This window comes from Lycorma delicatula, chromosome 9 (genome assembly GCF_047948215.1).
Source record: "Lycorma delicatula isolate Av1 chromosome 9, ASM4794821v1, whole genome shotgun sequence".
Taxonomy (NCBI): Eukaryota; Metazoa; Arthropoda; class Insecta; order Hemiptera; family Fulgoridae; genus Lycorma; species Lycorma delicatula.
Window position 1 is genome coordinate 10,525,909 of NC_134463.1, and position 27,481 is coordinate 10,553,389.

The window sequence follows — 27,481 nt, forward strand, 5'->3', positions numbered from 1 at the left end:
ATTTTAGTTTCTGGAGGCCCTCATGTTTAACTACTAATCCTTGTGTCACAAAACAATGCAGCAGATATATATGAACTCACCATGTTTGAGTTATATCTCAGTAGTTTAGGCTGAATTATTCCGTCATTTTCATATTCAAGTAGCAAGTACAACTATTGTTTTGTGCGTATAATAATGAGGTATAAGCTGTCACTTGTCTGGCACCATGGATGTCAATGATAAGCAATTAAAGATTTTGAGTCTTTCTTACTGATGTTTAATAATGATAACATCATTTGTAATGCTTTGCACCATTATTCAGTTAGTGAAAGAAAATATTTCAGTCTATGTTATGTTACTCCATATAGTACAATACAGTTTTATAGTTCATTTTTATAACAATTTTATTCAGTGTTACTTTGATTAATTGTAATTTACCCCATGTAGGTTTTAACAATGAGTGATTCTGTTGTGAAACATAAATCAGGAAATACCTTAAGTAGATCAAAAAAAAAATAATAATCAGCAATGTATAACCTTAAAACAAGATAACGCTGAAACTGCAGTCAGAGACTGCAGTCAATAACATGTTTTAAAACTTGTTGAGTTTTTGATGTTGATTATTGTGGCAAAGTGGTAGCATCTTGGTCTTTCATCCGGAGGTCCCAGGTTCGAATACTGGTCAGACACAGTATTTTTTGCATGCTACAAAGATTCATTGTCATCCATCAGTAACTGTAAGTGAGGGTAATTCTGTTGTTGCTGTTGTGTAATTAAATAGATTATTGTAGATATACAATCCTTGAACATCATTTGAATTTCTTACCAGTTTACTTTTATTCTTATATTTGTTCAGGGCTTCTACCCACCCTCCAAAATATTTTTTCTGTTTTACTTGATGAAATTTCAATATATTGGTAACATATTTTAATAAAATTTTTATTTTTAAAATAAATGTATAATTTTATTTTTATTTTTTTGTATTACAAGCTTTTTTCTTATTTTTTTTTTTTGCCCACCTGACTGATTTAGTGGTTAACATGTCTTTGTTGCAAATCAGTTATTCAACAGCTAATTTTCAAAACTGAAGTTTCTGAAGTTCAAATTCTTGTAAAGTTTATTACTTTTATACAGATTTGAATACTAGACATTGGATATCAGTGTATTTTGGTGGCTGAGGTTCAATTATCCACACATCTAAGGAATGGTCTGCCTGAGTTTGTTCAAGACTAGATCTCATTTACACGTCATAAATATCATCCACATCTCATTGGGCCATGGAGGTTGCTTATTGTTCACTAGTTGAACAGATTGCAATGTTCAGATTAGAATATATAAGTAAAGAAAAGTAGTTTTTTTTCTTGAATGGGTTGCCCTAAATTAAATTAAATTAGAATCTACATACTATTATGTTTTGGTTTACTGCATGCTTTCATGAAACAAATAATAAATAAAAGTATTCAGTTACCATTTACTCATAGTTAGAATTAAGGCAAATACATTCCTTGTATATGAATGCAGTGCTTGAAATAATACAAAAACAAAATTTTATTTTAGGTTTTTTATTTTAGGATTAAAATACAAGTTTTCTTTATTCTTAATCCAGGTAGGACTAAAAGATGTGATTTTATGTGAATTTTTATATTAATCAATATAAATTCAGATTGTGTCCATATGTAAATTAATTTATTAAAATTGTACTACTTTATTTATGAGTTGTAGGTTATATTTTTTGAAAAAAAAATCATTAAACAATACTCTTGGATTTTTTTTGGATTTCGTTTTCTTTTTTATGCCGATTCATCCCAGATTTTCAGGGATTAGGAAGGAGGATTTTTTTAGTACTTTTACATCCAAATGGCCATCCTGTGATGTCAATTGCTAGTGTAAAACTCCCATGTCTGACTATGATTTGAAGCCAGAATCCTAAAATAAAAATGAAAATGCTACCACTTTTCCTTGAAAGCTAATTTTTCTTCAATATTTGTTATTTCAACTGTAAAAATTGAATATTTTTTTCATTCTAAAAAGCACTTTCAACCATACAACAAGAATTGTAGATAAAAACCCCTGGCCCAAAAAAAAATTGTATAAATTTTTTTAAGTTATATAAATATTTCAGATTATCAACTTAAAATTTTGTAACTAACTCCAAGAGATGCCTTGGAAGAGCAATTCTGTTAGCTTAGACCAAACTGTTAATAATTTGAAGTGTTGTGTTCATCATGCTGTTTAACTGTTTACTTAATTAATTACATGACAAGAGCTATGCTAAAGGTATATTAAAATAAATTAAAAAACTAGAAAAACACTAAAACCTATCTTATCATATCAGAAAAATTTGATGAATGAAAAGAAGCGGGATTTTTCAAAACAAAGAATTCAAAACAAAATTTTACGTTTTTAAATTCAGAATCAGTTAGAAAATTGTAGGTACAGTTTAGAGTACAACAAACACAAAAACTCTACATTACTTGATTCACCATAATAATTAAACACAATCAAAATTATGTTAAAAACAACTAAAGCACCTAACGTTTATTATTAACATGTAATGACAATTTTATGACAACAGTGAGTAGTATTCATTCAAATTCATTTCAAAGTATACAGTTAGAGTTGCCAACCTAATTTTTAAAAAGTCTAAATTTACTGTACTTAAAACAACTATTTTTAATTTTTACAAATTCGTAAAATTTTTTTTTTTTTCTTAGACTTTATTACATCAGTTTTCTCAGAATTAAATTCTCTGCAAGCTTTAATAAAAAAGTATTATGCATTTTTTAATCATTTAATTAAGTTATACTTTACATCTTATAAAACAAAAAAAAAAAAATATGTTCTTCGCTACTGAATTTTTCTGTTTTACCTCAGATATCATAAATACTACGGGAGATACAGTTCTGGGACCTGTTTTATTCAATTTTTCAGGAAAAAATCAGAAACTATCAAGTTTATCTGTTACATAATGCCATAGTATTTTCAATATGACTTCATTTTCACCAGGAGATCTGAAATCCTGGGGAAATTTTTCGCTAGCTGTAACTCAATAGCAAAATTTTTTCAGACATATGTTTGTATAAATGTTTTTCCTTATTTCAATCTCTAGAATCAGTTCCAAAATTATTTCCCGTAACTTCTGAATCATTCTGCATATGTATGTATTAAAATTATCTCTGACAGCAACCTTTGACTGAATAATTTGATATATATTAACCATTAAAATTATTCAGAAGTTCAAAATATCAACTTATATATTATATTAATAATGAGAAATATTAAGTTTGTCAAACAGAGGGTTAGAAACAATGTAGGTGAATAAATTTTCATTTAGTTGTTAATGTATGATATGCGTGTGTTATTAATCATTGCAAATTATAGATGTGACCTTTGTGGGAATATAGGGCAATTTTCTTTAGCTACTTTGAACATAAAAAGAAATTAAAAATAAAAAGATATTATGAACAATACATTATAAAATATAATTAAAAATTTAGAATTTTTTTATTTCCTGTGTACATTACAGTTAAGTAATAATAAATAAATGAATAGTAATATGTTACTAGTGATCTCATTATTCTACTTGGCTATTTTTTATGTTAAATCTCAGCTTATTATTATTATATTTTAGTAGAGTTGTCTACATTAATATACAGTCTTGAGAAAAAATTTATATTTGCTTACTGTTTGCTTTCTCTTCTAGTTAGATATTAGTTTGCTATTGTTGTTTTACTCATCGTTGATGTTTTTATTCTTGAATAAAAATAAGCTACTTTCTTTCATTCTTTCTTTTTTCTGTCTATTGTATATCTTATTTTTTAATGTTCCTGTTCATTTTTTTAACTGTTACATTTACAATTCTGATTATTAAAAATTTCTATCTGATAATTTTAATAAATTTTGACATGTATTTCTATTAAAATATAGCTATGTAAATAATAGTATAGATTTACATATAACTTATTTAAGAATTTGAACTAGATCCCTGAAATATGTTGATCATGTGATTATATTATTAAGTTATTTTTGTCTAGTTTTATTTTTACTTAAAAATAAAGATTGTGACAACACCATCTTTCTTGTCATATTTATATGTAAAAAGTTATGTTAATTGAAAAATGTGTTATTAGTTTCCTGTCAAACTAATATCTGTTTGTTTTTTATGAAGAAAAACGTATTTTATTAAACAATTTTTTTTTAAGATTGATCATATTTTAAGGTGTAATTCTATTTCTATAGACTGACAATGTTTTACCTCCATTCATAGTCTAACAGTGTTTAACCTATGTAAATTATAATTATGCCTAAATAGGCTAATTAACATACCTATGTATATCTGTAAGGTTTAATTATCCTTTATAAATACATTGTGACATATTCTATAAAATAAATAAAATTAAAATAAACTTATAAGAATAAATTTTATAAACAACAAATCAAATTTAATAAAGATTTTTCAAAACATATGTCATAATATCTTCAACTGATCTTGCAACCAACTTCTGCAACAGATACTGCTAATCTCACTCTGAAACACCAGCTGACATAGTTTTTGTTTTTTAGTTAGGTTATCATAATGTATTTGTCGGCCTCCGTGGCACAAGTGATAGCATCTCGGCCTTTCATCCAAAGGTCCTGGGTTCAGTTCCCAGTCAGGCATGTCAGTTTCACATGCCATAAAATTGCCATTTTATCTTATCCTCTGAAATAATACCTAATGGTAGTACCAAAGGTTAAAAAAAAAAATTATATGTATTTTGAATATGGCTTTGAAAAAGGTGTTGGAATTGAATTGTTTGTTTATTATTTCTTGTGTATTTACGATGTATCCTTTTTGTATTTTATTATGTACCCTTTGTATTATGATGATGCATAAGTTTATTATGATGCATAGTTTATTAAATGCCATGTTGCAAATTTTAGGTTCATGTTTATTAAACTTGGTTCAGTTTATTATTTAAAAAGTTTATGTTTTCATATAATTTTTACAGGCAATTTTTTTTATAATTGCTAATGAAAGAAAAATATAATGTTTAACTGTAAACAACATTTTTTTTCTATTTTATAGAATTTCTAATAAAATAAAATAGGAAAAAGTGTTGTTTACATTTAAAGATATATTATTATTTCTTCAGTTTTTTATGTTTATTTGAAGATTTTTCTTTATTTTTTAAATTAAAATTGCTGTTTCAAAGTATTAAGAATTCTATTCCCTAAGATTTTTTAAAGGTACACAACTGCAGAAGTAAAAAGCCAACACAATAAATAAAAAATACACATACATTCTAAAAGTTCATTTTCAGATCTTTTGAAAGTTGTCAGTTTAGTTTTCTTATGAAAATATTAACAAAAAAATGCAAACGTTATATAAATTATATAAATAATTGATCATTTCTGTTAAAAAAAAATATAGGTTTTTATGAATGAATAGTTGTTTGGTTAATGTTTTCAGGATATCTAATAAACTATTGGTATTGATTTTTATGAAACGTTCATGCTTACATTTTGTGTAAAACATTAACGTTTTTGGTGACAAACAAATCAAATACTTGTCTCATTAATGTTTTTTTTAACTATTGATTTTAATACTTACAATCACTCTTGTGTTTTCCTTAGCTGATACTGTTTGCTGAATCATAGCAGTAATTCTGTGGAAGATAATAAGAGAAATTGGAAGAAATCTTAATGTGTAATCACTTATTTTAAATGTTGTTTAGTTTGTTATTAAAAAAAGTAGAAATAGTTCTACATAGTTATCATCAATTAAAATAGACACAACTTTGTACACTTATACATCTTTAGACTAAGGCATATTTAAAATAGTTTTCATTACTCTTAAGTAGATTGAGATGTAATAGAAAATAAAGTATTTTTAAACATTGTAAAAAAAAATTGTTGTATCAAAGCAGCTAAGAAATTCTACAATAAATTACTCTGAACGACAGATTCATTTTCATTTCAAATACTATTTGTATTAAAATAGAGAAACAAAAAATTCAGAAATAATTATTTTACAATGTTTGCAGAAAGCAAAGAATTATTTATTTTTTGGAAATGACAAGTTTTATTGTGTTAAAATACTACACACGATTTGAACTGTTGTAAATATTTGGTGTATTAATTAATTGATTAGCAACAGGAATAGGAGGCTGAATTTTATTTAATAGGTATCTCATACACTATTTTGGCTTTTGTACAACCTCAGGATGGGAAATACAGACTTACACAGTAATACTGGTTTACAGAGCTGCCACCCTACTAAACTACATTAAAGAAGCAGCTTCCTCATCAGTACCATTTTGGCACTGTTTGGTATCATATTCCCTGTTTGGTACTGAAAATGGAAGCGGTGTAGCTGATCCAACTTCCGTAGCACGTACTCAAGGAAGAAGGAATAAGTATAATTAAAGGATTGGAATAAGGAAAGGAACCATCAGCCTGCTGTGGGACTTGGTATTGATGAAGATTGATTGACTTACCAGTCGATGTGACTATGATGAAAACACAGACTATGGTGAAAACATAGTTTTATTGAGAACTTTCAGATGACTTAGATCATAAATGGGAGGCATCTGTGACCCTAAAATCTATGAATAATAATATATAAAAGCATACTTTTAAAGTATAGAAAACTAAAATGTCTAATCATGGGGACTTTACTTTTAGTATAATACTTAATTTTATGACTATCATCATTGTTCACTTTTCCATTTCATTTTTGGTACAAATAAAATAAATGTCTGCTTTCATTGAATTACAATTATTAGCTTCGTAATTTGGTCATGACAATGGAAGATGCACATATTTATCTGATGTTAAATTCAGAATGTTATTAGATAAAAGTATGATGTTGTTAACTTCCAAATTAGACTTTGTCTTTCATCTTGAAAGACAGTTCTGGTATCTATTTTTATTTATGTTTGTAATTTTTCACATGTTACAAAATTAATTTCTAATAAAAAAATTTTGGTGACTCTAATTAGATATCAGACTATAGTTTCCAGTATGTAAAAAATAAACCAGAATGTTTCATTTAGATTCCAATCAAGAGATCTCTGAAATCTAAATATTTTAAAATTGAAGTTAATTTAATACTTAAATAATTATTTTTTTTTATATTGAAAAAATAATGAACATATTCCAAAACAAATTAAGGTAAACCTAGAATATTGGATTGGTTGTATAATCATTAAAAAGAAAAGAGTTGTGTCTTAAAATTATTCAATATTAAATCAGGGGATGTTTTTTAATGTTTAGGTAATGAACTATGACAAAAATAAAAACATGAAAATTAGAAAGATAGAAAGTTTCAAAATACCCTACATTCACCTTTACTTATTTTAATTGGTAAACTTAATTTTCTGTAAATTTAAAAAAAATAATTATCTAAATCACAGTAATCTGAAGGATTTACATTTTTAACATGATACTACAATCTTCCTTTTAAAAACAAGTGAATCCAGTTCATCTGAAACATCTCAAAGAGTCACACCCTAATATATTTCTACGTAAAAGGATGTGAAATAATTATAAAAACCATTGGCGTATACATGTTTCATAAACCAATTCCCTTAGATCACTGACATTAAGCAACATTGGGTGTAGTTCCATTCACAGTAGGTGAATGCATAATGTTGTCATGATGCAGCTTATTTCCATTTCACTTTTGGCACTAGAAAAATAAATGTTTACTTTTGTTGAATTGCAACCAACTGGCTCAATACAACAATATATTCTCTTTTTTATGTGATAATTTAAGTAAATGTCTGTAACATGACAAAAATTGAACCAAGAATTTTAATTAAATTTATTTTAAAAATATTAGCTGATAATTATTGATCAGAAATACAATTTCCAGTTATGTGACCTTTGGTTAGTTAAAACTTAGTTGACCCCATTAGTTACATGAACAGTCGATTTGATGTGATATGAATTAACAAATTGAGCCTTATAATAAAATTCAATTAATAAAGTAAAAACTGCTAAAGCACAAAACTAAATTGTTGATCAAAAGATCATGTGATTATGGAAGATGTAGTAGTACCAAATATAACTATACTCTATTAGCAGTATAATAGGCATTATTTGCAGGGACACCATTCAACACTGACTTATGACTACCGAAGAGGTACTTCTATTACATAATGGCTTTATTGCCTGCATTTTTTTATATTCTTACATTTTTTTTAAAAATAATGTGTTTGAAGGAAAATGGTTAATAACTTTATTGCAAATCAAGATGAAATAAAGTATTTAATAGAGTACTGAGAAATCTATGATGTTCTACAGTCGTAGAAGAAAAGTCTCTGAGACAAACATTACAATTAAAAGATTAAGTAAAACATGAAAGAATGAGGTATCTTTCCTCTTGAAGCTGCAAGTGACAGACTGAAATTTATTGACGGGAGATCATAAGTTCAGTCTGTTAATGAGCAGTGGTTTGCCAAAATAAACCTCCTTTCATCATTCTTCTCCTTTGCGCTAGTCATTTTCTTTTAAGAAAAATATATCAGTTCCCATTTTTAAATTGAAAATTTTTTAAAAGTTGTTACGTGTACATAGATATTGCTTTTTAGTAAGATAATTTTTGTTGCAAAATTTCATAAAAATGAGAAAATACTTTGGCTGTATCACTAGCAAATTGTATCATAACCACACAAATTAACAAAATGTCAAAATATTTAGTTAAAGCATGATCTTGCTTCGTTTTGGTCAATAATTAATCAAAGAGATAATTAACACAAAACAATTAAACCAGCAAAATAGTGACAGTTACTTTAATTTTTTTTCATTATTAAGATTTCATATATGGAAAAATAAAACTAAACTCTAATAAATTTATTACAGACATTATAAAAGACTTTTATTAATTTGTTTTTATAGACTTAGATGTACAGCAAACCGCAGCAATGCATATGCAATATGCAATGCATCTCCTTAAGAGTTGTTTATGGAATAGGTTCCTTTTTACCAGAAGCAACTTTGGAGCATTACTCTGAATGAGATTATTTGTCTGTTTTGTTTTGGTCTCTTTATGGGTAATCATAACTTTCTCTTTTCCTAATCATTGATTCCTTTTTACTAAAAGGGGTATTTTGAGGGTTTTGGCTTGAGCCCAAATCTTCACTAAGGATTTGCAATTTTATTATATTCATGATATCTTAGTTTTTTAGCTGTACTAAAAAAGGATGATACCTTTGACCATCCAGGAGCTCTTTTTTATCTGGTGACTTTGAGATTGGTAATATATACTAGGAATAATAATAATGAATAATTATTATATTTACCACAATATGTTTATTAAAAAAAATTATTACATTGTCAACTAAAACGTAAACTATTATTTATCACTGAGATGTTAATGCTGTTTAATGTCAAAAATTAAAATGAAAGAGTTAATTTTCCATTACTCTTTTTTTTAAATCTCAGTACTACGAACTATAAGCCAAAGTAATATTTATAACAATAATAATAATAATAATTAATAAAGATACTAGCCGAGTTATGTTTTAATGATAAGTAAACACGAGTACTGTAGTTATTATCCTTCAGAACTGTAGGTACATAACTAAATATTTATTTTTATTTTGAAATTGTATTGTCTTATACATTCTGCAAGCCTAGTTATAGTTTACCAGTTACTCTTGTCTAGGCTTACCATACCTGGGATGTGATGTTAATTAACTCTCAATTACTAACAAAATTGATTACATAACTGTCCTTATGAAGTTAAAAATAATTATAGCTTTTGCTGAATTTAAATCAAGATCCTAGACCATCACAGAACACCTGAAATAACAACTGGTTGCCTATAACCACTTTAGGTATTAGAGTGCTTCAAATATAGTACACAAACTTATTCAATACTGAAGTGACTTTTTATAACACACTAGCAACATGTTCTTTTGTAGACCAATATTTTCAGTGAACTAGATGATAATAAAGTGGTTAGATTCTGGCTTTTCTATCAGTAACATTGAAGTGAATTTAATTTTTAACTGAGAAAACAAAAATATATAACTAATAACAAAATAATTGAAGTAGCTTGAAATGATGCTTAATCTTTTCTTTCTCTTCCTTTTTTTCATTAAACACAAACTCATTCACAAGATATGACTTTCCAATTTAGCCAATTTATAACCACAAAATTGTGTTCACAATATATATGACCAACCAATTTTTAGGTTGGTAAAACATAAAAATGCTTAAAGAAATAAATATTTTAAATAACAGCTACTCCATTTCTGGTTTCTGTAGATCACTAATCATATTGATCGACCTGAAATTGTACAAGACTATACTTCATTTACATTCATACATATCATGCACTGAAATAATACCTTATGATGGTTCAGAGGCTAAACAGAAAAAGAGAGATCACCACCTGCCGGGTTAGTCTAGTGGTGAACTAGTCATTGCAAATCAGCTGATTTCAAAGTCGAAAGTTCTAAGGTTCAAATCCTCATAAAGGCAGTTACTTTTATACGGATTTGAATACTAGATCATGGATACCGTTATTCTTTGGTAGTTGGGTTTCAACTAACCACACAATCTCAGAAATGGTCAACCTGAGACTGTACAAGACTACATTTACAATCATTTATATCATTCTCATTCATCGTCTGAAGTAATACCTTATGGTGGTTCCAAAGGGTAAACAGAAAAAGAAATATCACTAGTTATAGATTCATTTCCCAGCAAGGGTGTAGCACTTTTTTACCCAATTTTAATCATCACTCACATTTTTCTCATTAATATGTTTGTAAATGAATTTTCAAGTCATAATAACAAATATAAAATTAATTTAAATTTAATTATTTTCAATCATTTAAATTATTAAAAGGCTTGAATCAAGATTATCAGTCCCAACTCAATCAAGTATCCACTAACAATGTTCTTAATGGAAATGAAACCTTTTAAATTTAATTTATGACTGGTGCCATTTACAACATGCTCTACCAAATACTCCACATAGGAAGGTACTGAAAATTAGCTCCTAAAATTTTTGGAAGATAAAAAAATTTCATTTATTTTTAAAGGAGTTGTTTAATGTTTAAGAATTTTTAAAGTGTTACCATGTTTTGTCATTCTGTTCAATGTAGTACTATCCGTAAAAAAAAATAATAAAAAATATGTTTTCCATAAAAAAATATAAATTTTTGGAATATAAAAAGTATTATTTGTTTTAGTTTTTTTAACTTTGTCTTGGAATCATTGGTTTATTGTTATTTTTACTATCCCATGGTATGAATTTTGTCTTAAATGTATTTTTGCCTCAATTTTTTAAGAGTATTTTAATAGATTTATTTTTTACAGACTTTCAGGAAAATAAGTAACGTTAAATAATATTATAAATTAATAGATTATATTAAATTAAATTTTTATTACAGAAAAATGGCCCTTTTTAATGCATCTAAAACTTATAAAACTATTCTGCATTCAGTTCCACCAATCCTGATAAAATTTATAACTAAAGAATGTGTTCAAACCGTTTGCGAATAATGCTTCCAATCTGTTATCGGTTTTGTTACCATGCTGAGTTCATTGATGCAGAATTTGGTCATGGCATGTTCTTTACATCAGTAATAAATAAAGAATGCAATCTTTTTAAACACTAATTTTCTGTTCTGCACATTGTACTCTAGCATCTCCAACAATTGGTCTGTGCAGTTATGACATAACCATTTGATGGCAATTCAAATCAGGAAAGGTCACATCAATTTGAAATTTCTCATTGCTGAAAGTACTATATTGCATTCTCGAAAGAGAACAAAATACTAGAACCATACAGTAATTTTTTTCTCAGTAAGTTCAAACAAGAACATTCTACTTCTACCCTTCCTCTACAACAAACAAACCCAATTAAAGCAAAGTTATGCGTTAGCTTCTATAAAAAAATTAATCAGAAACTATAAGAAACAATTAATAATTACATTTCATGTGAAGGGGAACATTTTAATATCCCTGATAACAGAACAAAAATTTGTTTGAATAAGAACACAGTCACATAACTACAATCCATAAGTATGGTAAGATATTACTTATGAACACAAGTTGCAGGATATTTCATAAAAGACTTGAAAAAATGTACTAAGTTTAATGATATATTTCATATTTAATTCTGTTTACTGAAAATGCTTGTGGTTAGAAATAGTATTAATAGTAAAATAAGTTTTTTATCGTGAACATATGTTGTAATATTCTTGAAGGTCAGTCATTAATCAGTTCTTTTTATTATGAAATTAGAGGAAATAAATAGAATCACTTGAAGAATAAAGTTACTGTTAGATACATACTACATAACCTAGTTGTTATAAACAAATATAAACTTTCAGCTACTTATTATTTATTACTACTGTGTTGCTTAATTTATGAATTAATTTAAATATCAGGTAGCTTTTTCTTGTATAATTTATAAAATATGTCACTCTTTTCCTCTTCCCCCTCAAACTTCCATTCTCATTGTTTAATTTCTTGTTTATGAATATATGATTTCTTATTACATAACAAAACATTATGTCTTTTAATAACATATACAATAATTTATGCTTTAAAATTAATTTTTTTTTTTTCTTTTTGTCAGAATTAGTGTTAATATAATGAAATCCCTTACGGTGACTACATTCCTGAGATATGGTCTCTATGAAAGATATTGAGTGACAAAATATGATGCCTATGAAGGCATCATTATTTCTTGTCAAATGTAAATAAACTTTATTATTCTTTTATAATGGTATTGCCCCTAAGACAACAGCATTTTAATCTGACCTCAACCATCAAATTTTTATCATGGTAAATGAATAGAAGTGCAGTTCTGTTCATTTATCTTGATAAAAATTTACCTTTTTCATTTACCTTTTCATCTCTATTTGAAGCAGTAGAGATGAAAATACATAGAGATATAAATAAATAAAATCAAAGTAAAAATTGATAAAAATTTTGAAGAATATTTGAAAAATACTTTGTTACTGCAAGTATTATTTATAAACATTAAATGAGTATAACATATTCTGGATTGTTTAAGATATTTACCTCAAGAATTTTAAAAGGATTTAAAATTAAAATAAAGTTTAAGGTATACCAAGATGAGTTTAGTACATTTGTAAGTTCTTACATCTTAATAAAAAATATGAAATTCCTTTTCCTAGATGTGAAATTATGTTATAATAGTTTTAATTATTAAGTTTTTAACCCGCATGACCTTTCAATTAATTAACATTACAAAGTAAAGTGGGTGTTATTTAAGTTCTTTTTTGTCTCTTGTGTATATTATGTACTTCTTCAACTACTTTATTGTTTCCTTCCTTTTCATGTTGTTTGAGTTATTAAAAAAATAATTCATAAGAATATATGATGGTGTTCACTAATTTTGTCTTTAGAATAAGAATTAATCCAAAATAGAAGTTAGTAAATTAGAAAGTTTCTTTTGAAAAACTTTAATAAAAAAAAATTGAAACAATCGTTTTTCAAAATACAAGAGAATATCTAAACATTTCTTTTAAAGTATGTATTATTAGTGAAAAAAAGTAGCTGTAAACCTCTCTTTAAATATGTTTTGCAAACTACTTCAACATGTTATACATGAAACTACTATTATTAAAGATTTTTTATTTTTTTATTTTCATTTGTATTGACTTTATTATCATGGTATTTAATGCAAGTTTTTCCTGTAACCTTTACAACACTGAAAAGTTGTAACATATCAAAAGCAACAATGCATTCTTCATATCTGTTGCATACAGTAATTATTTGATGTTTATTATACAAATTTTATACTTTTTAATTTTTTTTCATTTATAACCTTTAATTTAAAAAAAAGTAGAAAGTTATTCATCATTAAAGAATGTAAAATTAATGACATGATGAAATGAGTACTAAATTAATTATATGGTGTAAGCTTTGAATTTTGGTGTATGGGAAATTTTTGATTACAAAAAATGTTCAGGCTATCAAAATAAGTTTTAAATTCTAGAAAGCTTGTTCTTCTATTTAATAAAATGGGCAGCAGACTTCTTTTCTTTTTTTTTTTGTCTTCAGTCATTTGACTGGTTTGATGCAGCTCTCCAAGATTCCCTATCTAGTGCTAGTCGTTTCATTTCAGTATACCCTCTACATCCTACATCCCTAACAATTTGTTTGGCATTTCCCTTTTTAAATTTTCTAGCCTACCAACCTTTTTTAAACTTCTAACATTCCACGCTCTGACTCGTAGAATGTTATTTTTTAATTTTCTGGTGACCTCTTCCTTAGTAGTCCCCACCCGGAGATCCGAACGGGGGACTAGTTTACTTCCGGAATATTTTACCAAGGAAGGCGCCTCCATCATTGCTATATGAAAATGCAGAGAGCCACATTTTCTTGGAAAAAAAGCAGCTGTAGTTTTCCATTGCTTTCAGCTGTGCAGTACTCAGAGGACTGAGTGATGTTGATATGGTCATATTACCATATGATATATGGTAAGTCATTCTGACTCACACCCCTAACAACTACTGAAAGAGCTGCTGCCCTCTTTCAGGAATCATTCCTTAGTCTGGCTCTCCACAGATACCTCTCCGATATGGTTGCACCTTCAGTCCAGCTACTCTGTATCCCTGAGCACTCAAGCCCCCTCACCGACGGCAAGGTCTCATAATTCATAGAGGAGGGGCAGCAGACTAGTACAATTAAATACCAATGTGTTCACTGTTCGAAGCAGATATGATGTCAGGTGTCACATCATTTTTTAGTACTTATAGTACTTAATCCTTAAATGAACTAGTGTTAAGGTACAGTTGCATCTTAATTAATGTAGCTTTCTACATGTTTTATTATCTAATACCTTTATGAACAAAAGCTAAATTGAAGAACATAGTATGAAAAAAAAATCTGGCACATATTAATGGCTACCCACATATACTTACAGATTCAGAATAAAATCAAAAACACATCAAGTGATGGAAATTAGGTAATTTAAATGTAATAAAAATGTTACAGTGTGGTTTTCAAAACTAAAAATAAAATATATAAGATTATATAGTAAATTATCAGAACAATCACTGACAAACATAAAAACCCAGAATGATAGAAACTGAACTGCAGTATAGCAACTACTACGTGCAATCAAATTATCATATCATTGCAAGTGGAAAAAAAGTGAGCTAAAGACTTCCAAACCACCAGTGGACTCAACAGTCATTTTGTTACGTGTACAGATAAGTTTTAAGCACCTATTACAGCTGTTGATGTGTATTAAACATTGCTTTTATGTTTTATTATTAATAATAAATATTACAAATTTTTATTATTATTATTACCGTTTCTATTCAGTAGAGATATTAATATTTAATTTTGCATTGTTTATTTACTGAATTTTCATTCATTATAAAATTTAGTAATCTAGTTCTTTTGTTATTTTATCACTTATCTCACAGTTTTTTTAGTATTTATTTCACATAGATTAAAACTGTAAACAAGGACAAGTCTACAACATGAGAAAACCATATATTCTTTGTGATTATGGAAATATTACCTTGATGAAGAGAAAAAAATAAATAGATTCATTACTTCATCTATTTTAATTCCAAGCTGTAGTTCACATTTTCCGTGCATGTGAAGTTAAGTGAGTTGCATTGTAGATTGGTGTTGATCACAGCACTAAGTTGATTAAGTCCAAAATGCAATATTAATTTGGTCTGTATTGACTGACCAAATCAATCAATCAATGCAGTCTGTATTGACTGAATATAAATTCACCCATGGATTAAGGAAAATATATAGGCAGTACATACAATAGAATCAACATTTGCAAATCTCACAAAGAAACAGGATCCACATATAAAAATTTAACTGCAATATGTAAATTTTACACATAGCATTTGATAATTATGATCTCATCACATTTGAATTATATGTGTGAATACAAGCAAACAAATTAAATTTTTTGAATAGCATAAGGAAATGTAATAATACTTTAAAATGATTAAATATTAAAAAATTCACTCTCAGAATAAAGAACGTATTATTTCATTGGATGTTGTGTAGCTAATTAATAGTATCTTTTTTATTGGAATTACCAGTAGCACAATTATAATATCAACTTTAAAAAGGTTAAGAAATCCCTTAAAAATATAAGCAAGTAATATATTCAGTTTATAGTATGTTTATTTAATAATTTTTTTCATCATATTTTGTACTTTTATAAGCTATATATCATTCAAGTAGATTGATGATGTCTTGGTTTTGCAAAATTTGATTCTGTTATGTGAATATGTTCCTTGAACATGTAGGTATAAGTGTGCTCAGTCTATCTGATATAATATTCATTGTAATCATTGTAGTTTAATTCACATATGCCTGGATTGAGCATGACATAAAACTCACAAAGCATACACTGTTTGTCAGTGTATGTTTTGTAAGTTTTATGTTTGAACTTCTCTATGTTGTTTTTCCTTCTTATCTAAAAATGTTGGCAAAGATGTATGATTAATGGTTGATAAATTTTAATGTTACATATTTTCTGTTGCTCTGTGTTTTTTATTTTGTTTTCTACGTTAGTATAGCATTACCCTCAAGTATGGGTAGGTTTTTAAATCACTTCTTAATATGAAACAATCTTGTAGGACACATTCACTGAGATTAACCATAACGTGCAAGATTATGTTTTATACATATAAACAGATACATATAAGCTTGACAGATTTGAATTCAAAGACCAGTTCAAGATTTCAACATAAAATTTTTAAACAATACAAAATTTCATAAAACAATTAATTAAATGAACAAACACAACTTAGATCAAATGTATTGCTCAGTTGTACACTTAAGGGATTACTTAGCCTTCTTAAGATAAGTCTCTTTAACAACTACACCATCTGATAACTTCACTAAAGAAGGTACTTTTGATAAGCTATGAAAGGTCCTATGGAAGAAAAAGTTATAGTATTCTTTGAAGATGATTTTTTTAATATTTAATGTTTTAGTTACTAAATTTAACTAAAATAATATATTAACTGAACACCTCTTAAACTGAATACATTATTTAACTAAATATTAAAAGGATTTCATAATGTTTAGTCATGTACTTCAATGAAAAATTAGCTTCAAAAGCTCCTTTGAAGAAAATTTCTATCAGTATGATGGTTGGTTATTTAATAATTAAAAAAAAAAAAAACTGTAATGGAATTGGTTTGGATTTTAAAGAAAATAAATGTTGAAAAATTAACAATGTGCTTAAAAAAATTATTAATATACTATGACTGTGCTTTTGCATCTCCAGTCCACTTCTGGAACCTTGACTATCTTCTTTTGAGATAAGTATGAAATGTTTAAATTATAATTATAGTAATAAACTAACATTTACTAGTTAAAATTATCTGCATTGTATGCCCAGTTTTTAATAAAGCATTGCATATTCTATAAAAAATGGACAGTTATAAGAAATAATTTATTAAAAATTTAATTCAATATTTTTTTTCTTCATAAAAAACTAATTGATAAATTTCATTCTTTGATAAATAATTATTTTTATTAAATTTTGTTTCAGAGAGTCTATTTCTTGGTGGAATCGCTCTTTCTGGTCAGACGTTAGCAGTAGTTGTTGGAGCACTAGTAGGCACTGTAATTTGTTTTGTTCTTGTATTAGTGGCAGGAATTTGTCTAAAATATAGAAGGTATAGAGCAATGCGTGCCAAAGCGCGTGACTCATTAAGTCTTTCACATTTAACTGGCACTCAACGAAGCCAGGGTAAGTATATTTAAAACTTTGCAATTTTAATATCATTATTAAATATTAAATAAGAAACTATAAAATGAAATTAGTGTTATTTTTGTCTGGTACAGTAATTGAATCTTAAATTCTCTAGAAATGCAATCATAAAAATTTCTAGTAGAAGATTATGGTATTGACTGCTATTTAATTTTAAAATTTTACATTTTAACTATTATGTATTTTTTTAATGTTTGCTTGTTAGGTGTAATTTCTGCTCTTCATTTTCTACAGCTGAAATTACTACACTTGCAATGAATCAAAGTTAATTATTTATTTAATATTTATTTGTTAAACATTTAATAGTTTAATAATTATTTAAATGTTATCGGTTAATAATAAACAATAATTTAATACATTAACATCACATGTAGTGTATTATATCTTTCATCATTAAGTTATATACACTTTAAAATTCTTTTCTTCTTATTCTTCTCATATATAGACCTACAAGATGACGCAAATTGCACAACATTTCCCTCCAATTGTTTCTATCCAGGACTTTTACTTACCAATTTTCCATTTGCAGAACTTTTATGTTGAAACTAGTCCGATCCTACCCATCTTAATATTGGTCTGTTTGCTGGTCTTTGTCCAAATGGATTAGCAGAGAAAATCTTCTTTGTCAGTCTTTCATCATCAAATCAGTGCAAATGTCCTAACCTATTGATCCGTTTAAGATTGTGAATTACCATTTCTTTTATGCTAAGCTCACAGTTTTTTCCTTGTCAACATTTATTTGTAGCAGTATCTTTTATCATTCTTCGCCATGTTTCAACATTTCTACTGGTATGGCATCTGCTCCTGTGCTCTTATTTCTGTTTCATCCATTCATTTGACTCCTAATTTCTTAGAAGGTTGGTGGTTCTGAGGAACTTTTTACTTCTATCTTTACTGTAGCGACTGATTCATGTAGTAGTCTTCAGTTGAGCAGTTCATCAAAATATTCAGTCAACCAGTTTTTAATGTAATAAATAAATTTTCTTTCAGTATTCTTTGTTATTTTATTTTATACACAGCCAAATATCCTTAATTATCTGCTGATTATATGTAATTTGTATTGTTCTGTGAGGAAATAAGTAATATGTTTTGTAATTTATTTTTATTTTTACAGACAGTGATGATTCTGAAAGGCCTGAATTTTTAAAGCACCTAGCATCTTTACGGCCAGATGCACCTATTTTCTTAGCGATGTTAAATGAGACTCGAAGGCAAGTTCGAGATCTTAGGAAACCTAGTCGGCAGGATTCTGCTATACAGGCTTACAAGTTTGTATAAACAGTTTTCAGTTGTTTAAATCCATAATTTAGAAATACATTACTTTAGTCTATATTTACATTAATCCTTTGTATTAACGAAAATTCCATGTAATATTGCATACGACATAAACAGAACTCCATGATTGTAACTGGTTCATGAGATATTATTGAAGTCTCCAGATGTCACTGGAATTTTATTGATTCAGGAACCGATGAAAGGAGCTGGAGCCCTTGTTCATGTAATGAATGTAGTTGTTGCTTGTTACTTTCTTGGACTGCCAGACTGTGATGTGTTGTTAATCAGAACCCGATATGTATGGTGGATGTAAAACCTACCAAGGAAGCTTAGTTTAAGTGTAACTAGCTTAGTCTGATCTCAAGCTTTGTATCTGCTAGGAAGACCAGCATTAGCATTCTGTACTGTCCTCAGACACATTACTAATTTAAACTATTTTAAGGTGGGCCTTCCATAAGGATAATAGAGTTAACCCCTTATTTAGGAACTACAATAAATTGAGAAGATGTTGAAGTATGAATGTATAATATTTATCTTATACTATTTGCAGATTAAATGACAATGCATTACTGGTATGTAAAATGCTAAATAGAACTTAAAATTAGAGATACCTATAGTTATTCCAGAAAGGTAAGTGGTTGGTTAAAAATCAATCTAAAATCTTCATATAATTTTAAGTTAGGCATTTTTTATCGTAAAGAAATGGATAGTTATTTATTATTAGGGGCCCCACTTGTTTTTCCCTTTACTTATAACACGATTACTGCCATGAGTTTTACGTAGATAAACAGTGGATTATTTTATGGTATTTATAGCTTTGCTTAAATCATAAATGAAATGAATTGTCATTAAAAATGGAGACTGTGAATTCTTAAACTATTTACCTGCTCACATGATTACTTTTATAAGACAAAACTGCTGTTACAGAATCATAAAGTACAGCTTCATTTCAAACCTGTTTTTACTTTTATGCATGAAAGGAAGAATTCTGTATTCATTTAGAAATTCAACTACTGCTTACTTAATTGAAGTTAAATCCAAAATGTTTATTTTAGAGAAAATTCAGTTGATAATACCTTATTGATACTATATTTAATGCTGTTATACATCTAGCACAAAACAAACTGAATTAAGCATCTAGAGTTAACTGTAAATTGATATTATAAATTAAAAATTACGAAATATATAGTCATATATTCATTACAGACTTTTAATAAATCAGATTATTATTGTAACAGCTTAATTGATAATATATTTGGCTGCATTGTAGAAGTTTTGAGTTAGAAACAATAGCAGGTATCAAATGAAAAATTAAACCACTCTCTGTTAACACATAGGTAACAAGAATTGAAATAACAGAAGAAAAGACTGATATAAAGGTAAAAGAAAACTTTATTTTCAGGCCTACTTGTTTCAGATTTGATTGGTATTTTATATTGAATTTAAAATAATATATATTTGACAGATTTTTTAATATATTAAAGTACAAAATTGTCTTATATCACTTATTTGATTGACTTATATAAATATAATGTTTAATTTTTCAGGCCAGTTTTAAAAGACCTCTCTAGAATACTAATTCTATTGAATAGAAGAGAGGAAAGAATTGGTTCACCACCAGCTGATTGGGAGACACTGTTAGCATGGGGTGAACGTGTTCTGCGTCGATATAAAAAACAAAACCCTCATCAGGTAAATTAATTTTAGTAATCATTTTATCAATAAATTAACTTGCCTTTGGTCCTAATTCAAGAAATAATTAGTTCTAGATTAATAATAATAATTGCACTGAAATAACCGAAGCAGACAAGCAAAAACTATTTAGATTTAAATAAAACTGCATCGTTTTTCAATTTCAATATGGTCATGCAGAATCACAAAATAACTATCATAGCAGCTAATTGGAATCGATTTAGTTTATAATATCATCAATAGTAATGAACTTAGGTTGTTATTAAACTATTTCTTCTGTTTACTTAAGGAAAACGATGTATTGTACAATGGTAAACAACTTTAAACCACCTTTAAATTATGCTATTAAATATTAATAAAATATTGCTAGTTATATAGTTTTCATTTTGCACATGATTGTACAGTATATATAAAAACCAATTTTATATTTTGAAAGAATATGTAGATCCTTAGAGCACTGCACCGTGAAGGGCAGCCATCAAAGAAGTGGATGAAGAGCTTCTCCTAACTATCCTATAAAACTTACAATTAAATTAAATCAAACCAGCAATTGCGACTCCCTCCGGAGAAGGGGGCGCTTTGCTCCCTCCAAACAGTTAGTGCCCCGTTGTGGCGTATTCCTGCTAGCCTATGAAGTATTAGCACCGAAAGGACTTCAGTGGACGGTCTGAAGGGGAATTACGTCGGGAGGACAGGTTTCAAAAGCCTAGCCTCCCGGTCGGACCATAAAATGGTTTCGAGAATGCTGGTAAAAATGGATTGGAATGCTATTATTAAATCCGTCCTTAAAAATTTTAAATATTAAAACTTAAAATTTAGACCCGTCATTTAAAAAGTAAACACAAAAACACGCCCGATTCTAGAATCATCCAGCAGCAAGAGACACTGTCCAGGTTCTGCGAATTATAGGGAGAATTAGTGAAACTCCCGCCAACTTTGCATTCCATTCCATTCCATTTCTTAGAGCAGAGCAATTTTATCATAAATAAATAAATCTTTTTTATTCTGATTGCCATGTAATAACAGATCATATAGATAACTTCAGGATTGATATGCCACTTTTTTCTACAGATATAAAAGGATAAGAAACTGTTCTAAAACCTTGATCACAGCATCATCATAAAATAAAGAATTAATTAAAAAATTAAAAAATAGATGTAATTAAAATCCATATTAATTATTTAAAATATTACCACATGAAATAATATTAATATAAGTTCATACATTTACTAAATATAAAAAAAATAACTACAGAATAATTCACAATTCAGAAAGCATTACTCTTTTGAGCATATATTTATTTGTACATTGAACAGGATGCAGAAAATTCAGTTATAAAAAAAATTTCTATTATTATTTTAAAATTTATCACCAGAGTAAAATTTTTTCTGTAAACTAGAACTTTTTAATTGCATTTTAAATAAGTTAGAGGGAAATTTTTTTAATTAATTTAATAAAAATGCCAATGGAAGCATTGTAAGGCCTTTTTTGTAAGCTGAAGAATTGTGTTAACTTATATGAAAATGGTTTTGTTGCCTAGTTTGGTAGAGAACATATTGTAATTTTTTAAGAATATGTGAGTATTCTTTTTAGCAAAGATTGCTCATTCATAAATATAAACAAGTAAATATTTTTAATTTTCCAATTATATTGGTCTATATGATTATAGTTATGGGTGCCAAACAATGCCTATTTTTATATCTTGAAAACTCATACTTTTTGAGGAGGCCCCATGAAATGATACTATACTTTAGATGGAAGTATATAAAAAACATAAAAAATATTTAATAATGATGACAAATTAAAAATTTTATTAAGGCACTTTGTAGAACTTTTATAGCCTCATTAACAATCTCATTATCCATTTATTCTGGATAAAGTATTTTCAGTAGTTTTGTAAATATAAATAATAAATTAAAATAAACAAAATTTTATTTACATTTCTTCATAGATTATGCATTTACATTAAAAATGGTTAGGCAAGCTGCTCCATAGATAAAAAAGTAAGTACACTGAATGACTACTCAGTGCAGGTAATTCGGACTTCTCCCATTAATTCAAAGTAAAATTTTTGCCTAGACTATAAGAATAGTCTACACAATGTATTCAAAAGTAACATTATGGTGAAAGAATGCTAAGATCAATTGACATAGTGTCATGTGTCAAGTAGTAATGTTGTGAATGGCAGTAGTATAGAGATTAGATTCAGAAATAAAGAGAGGAGCAGCAGGTATGCACATTGAGAAGGAAAAGAGCAGAATTTAATCATAGCTGATAAATTCATTCAAAACGTTTAATAGATTGTATTCCATTTATTTATAAAGTACAGATATCTTATCCAAGTACAAATTGTACTCATTATGATTTAGAACTTACAACTCATTTTCATAAATTTTCAGAATGACAACAGATTCATCATCATGAGTAAATTTATCATTTGATATTAACAAATAAGCCCTCTTTATCCAAATTGGTTTTGGTTTGACAACTGCAAATCATAGATGTCAATTAACTCTGTCTCTCTGCCATTTTCCTTAAAAACTATCTCCTGTTCTTTTTTTAGGTCTTTCTCTATACAGTCTATATTTTTTTTCTTGGATTTACTTCTTTTTCTTATATTCAAATTAAATATTTCTTTTGCAATTCTTTGCGTCCAAATCATCTTTGTCTTTCCTGTTCATTTCTGTTATGTAGTGCTTTCCATCTTATGTTTTTCTTACTTTGCCTCTTCACAGTTTCCTTTCTTAGAAACTTTTTTTTCATTTAATTCACCTTTTGTATTATCATCTCTTACTACACTCCCCCATAACTGTGAAACATAAGTTAGAATACACAGTAACTCATAAATAATATCCATTTAAAAATTCATTGGCATTTCTTAATCCTGTATTAAACTTGTAATGTTTTGATAAAATCCACCTGTCACTTCACTCTGTTGCTATTAATTGAATTTCCCATCCTTAGATATTTCACGGCTAAATACCTTAAACTTTAAACAATTTTCAATGCTTCTGTTTGAATTGCAACTTGTTCTTTCATCATTCCTTTTTATTACCAACATTTTGCTTTTTTATGTGATTTTATCCAAACTCTTCAGACATCAATCCAAAATGCATGACTCAGATAATTCACATAAGGAAGTTTGTTCTGCAGAATATTTTTCTTACACCATAAGTTTGCATAAAAGTATTGATTCTTTTTCAGGATTCAACAGCCACTTTTTTCAATTTTTTTAAGTACGCTTACTAATTATAATTAATTAGTAATTTTTTTCTTCCAAATCAGTGGGTATTTGGAGGTATTGCAAAGACATTATAAATGCAAGCAATAATGCTTATATTGCACTAAAAAGTTGTGTTTTGTGTTGGTCTTAGTATAAGTTTTGTTTTTTAACAAAAATATTTTCTATGAATTTATCATTTTACCTCTATTTCCCCAACATATTTTTGATTAAGCATTCAAAAACAAAAGTGATTATTTGGTTAGTTTATGTTAAGGATTATTTTTTTATTTTCTTTGATACTTTTTTGTTTTTTAAATAGCTATTTTACAAGTATTAAGTTAAAAATCTTTTTTTTTAAATTGGTTGTCAAATTCCAAAAAATACCATGGTATTATTTAAACCCTTGAAAAGGTTTCTGACAACTCCTCTTTAGCCCAAACTTGGTGCTAAGTGAATACTGCCTTTTAATTAACATGAAAGTCTACTTTGCTACTCACAGCTTTAAAACTAATGAGAACCTTATCTATGGAGTAATAACTGGCTGGACTAAATTTTTTGATGGAATTTGCAAATGCTGGTGTGTTTCAATAAGTGACCGAATGTGAGCATCAATATTGTAGAGAACTAACTTACACATATAATCATTCTTTGGTGCTTTACTTAAATTAGCCCATCGACCATAACCATAATGATCCCGTAACTTTGAAAATATCTTAACTTTAGGGATCATTAACATATTTTACATATTAAAAATAGAAGCATTATTGCTTATGATTATAGATATAAATAATAAACATATCCAGGCTCGCTAACCTTGTGTTAATTAGGTAAGGTTTGCAAGCAAAGCAAGCATAGGTTAAGTTTGGTTAAACTATATTTATAAAATAAATAAATATAAATGGTTATAAAAATGGTAATATAATGATTATATTGGATGATATTAACAATAATCCAAAAGTTTGTAATTTATTGGTCGACGGTCTAATATGTAAGTACCCATTTTTTTAATCAGCCAATAAGAAGTTAGTTTTAGAGAAGTCCTCAATCAATAATATTAATAATAAAATCAATGAAATTTGCCTTGAGAATTCAAAGAAAATTTAAAATTTATTAAACAAACATTATTAGTTAATAGGCTAATTTTAATAATAAGTTACTGTTCTAAACTGCATAGTATGTTATTTCAACAGTATATAAATTGATAAAATATTGAGATTTGATACGACTAACAATAATTATTTTCTGTATATTTATTTAACCTTTGTTTCAGGTTGCACAGTTAGTCAGTTTTTTACAAGTGCCTGTACAAACACATCCAACTCCTTCACCTCCTGCATCACATTCCCCATACCCATCACAGTTGACAACATTTGTTCCTGTTGATAAACGTGATTCATCTGCTGCAACAACGCCATCACCTGTTGCCATGGCAACAACAAGAATAGCACCTGATTTTCAACAACTTGCTATATCAGCATTTGATGATAATTATAATAATAGATCGTCAAATAGGTACTGTATATTGAAGTTTAGTACTATTTAAATTATGCCTTAACAAAACAATGAAAAGCTTCATATTTAATTTAGAACATTCTTGTTATTTGCTGTGATTAGCAAGACTTCATTGGTTGAAAAAAGGGCTAAAATGCTTAATAATAAATATGAATATATTAAAGCAAAATTAGTACATTTTAGGCGTAAAATTAACTATACATATTTTTTAATAAGTATCTTTTTTACTACACTTTCTTTTTTAATTCTATCCAGAATAAAAGTATCTCTTGCAATCATTTGAAATATTCATTAATAAATATTATTACATTATCTGCTACTGAAGATTACTGAACACTGAAAAGTGAATTTTTTGTTATTTTTGTTTATTAGACACTGTCTTTTTTTAGATTTTAAAGCTGTTAATGATATGACCAAACTCCAACCTGGAGGATTAGGGTTTTTGTCAGGGATTTCTTTTCCTTAGCCAAAAAGATCCAGTTTTAGAGTGCTGGATACTTACCCTTACATGTCACCATCCAGGATAGTATTTGCTGATTACATAACCAGATTAATTTGCTAATTAAAGTAATCCCTGGTAATTGATGGTTACATTTATTCAACATCAATTCTCTCACTGGGGCTTAGTAACCAACTATTTACCTTTTTTTTTACAACATTGGTTTGCAACCAGCTTTGGTGAAGTTGTTAATGTCTATGTATTAAATTTTCTTTACTTTTCATTAATCTGTTTTATTTAGTGTATACTGTTTGAAAAATACTTCCATATTTTACTTATTTGTTATTATTATCCATTTCTTTATAAGGGATTATAATTATTTCAAGGTTTCTTCAAAGATGATAGGACTCTTTCATTGGATTTAACTTACTCAAAAACTTTACCAGACTATCGTGTCACTAAACTCATAACTTTATTTTACAAATTCATTATATAATTACTTTTACATTCATAATTTGTAGCTTGTTATTTATCTTGCTTACAATTCATACTACATTCGAAAGTATACAAATAATGCAGTATAAATTATAATTATGTAATTCTGTCATCTACTAATTAACAGAAATAGCAAAGAAATACTTCATGAATAACAAGGGAAAATGTATACATTTAAAATGTACACATAAAATTAGTATATTGTATGTTGTACGTTTTTCCAGCCGTTCCCTCAGTAATTTCGGGTCATCATAAAATTTTTCTACGCAGTACTACAGTAGACTCTCGATAATCTGACACATATCGGGCAGCCCTGGTGTAAGATTTTTGGAATTTGTCAAATTACTCGAATTACCCTAATTTCAATGGAATAACCAACAGAAAACGTTATGTACTTTCATATACATTTATTAATTTGAATAATTGATGTAATTTGATTAAGAAAATAACAATAATTCATCTAACTACTTACTTAACAGAAAAATATTGGTCAATAGTCTTTTTGTTTTTTGCTTTAATGGACAATTTAGAATTATTTTCTCGCAAACGTTTTAATGTTAAAATATCGACAAGTTACCACTTCATTTTCTTCAGTCCACTTGATACACACGTTAAATGCTCTCAAAGCACTTTCATGACCTAAGGTATTTGTCATCTGTATTTCTTCATTTTCCAATTGTTTTTGCATTTTTCATATAAGTGTGTACGTAATATGAATGAGTTGGCCACAAATTTTTCCAAGAACACACTATTGTTTTGGCAGGAATTTTTTCCTATGCTTGTGGAAGATCATGACGTTTTTACGATCACTTTTACCACTGACATTATCTTCTACTAATTTTTCTATTTCTTTGGAAGTAATAAATCATTGCATGTCCAACCGTACAGTAAAGCTATGTCAACAATTTTTTCACCCTTGTCAATTCTTTTAAAAATGAACTTTTTGAAATAAACTTAGTGCGATGTGCTTTTGTTTTTGTGATTTCAACATCTTCAAAACTAAAAACGACGAAGTTCGGTTACTATTTAAAATACAGATAACTAGACACTTTAAGATAAGGAAAACTAGACTCGTTAAAACGAATATGACAACTAAACATGGCACACAATCATGTGATACTGA

General features: G+C 27.6%; 1 protein-coding gene across 2 annotated transcripts in view; it reads left to right on the top strand.

Annotated features, from left to right (window-relative positions):
* T48 (FU domain-containing protein T48) overlaps positions 1-27,481 on the top strand; it is a 476,986-nt gene that overhangs the window by 437,893 nt on the left and 11,612 nt on the right. For both annotated transcript variants that reach the window (XR_012757635.1, XM_075374926.1), the window contains exons 3-6: positions 17,501-17,701; positions 18,837-18,990; positions 20,545-20,689; positions 25,183-25,424. Coding sequence is in view for 1 of the 2 variants with exons in the window: in XM_075374926.1 (XP_075231041.1) it covers positions 17,501-17,701; positions 18,837-18,990; positions 20,545-20,689; positions 25,183-25,424 (742 nt within the window). In the remaining variant the exon portion in view is untranslated. The remainder of the gene's footprint in view (positions 1-17,500; positions 17,702-18,836; positions 18,991-20,544; positions 20,690-25,182; positions 25,425-27,481) is intronic.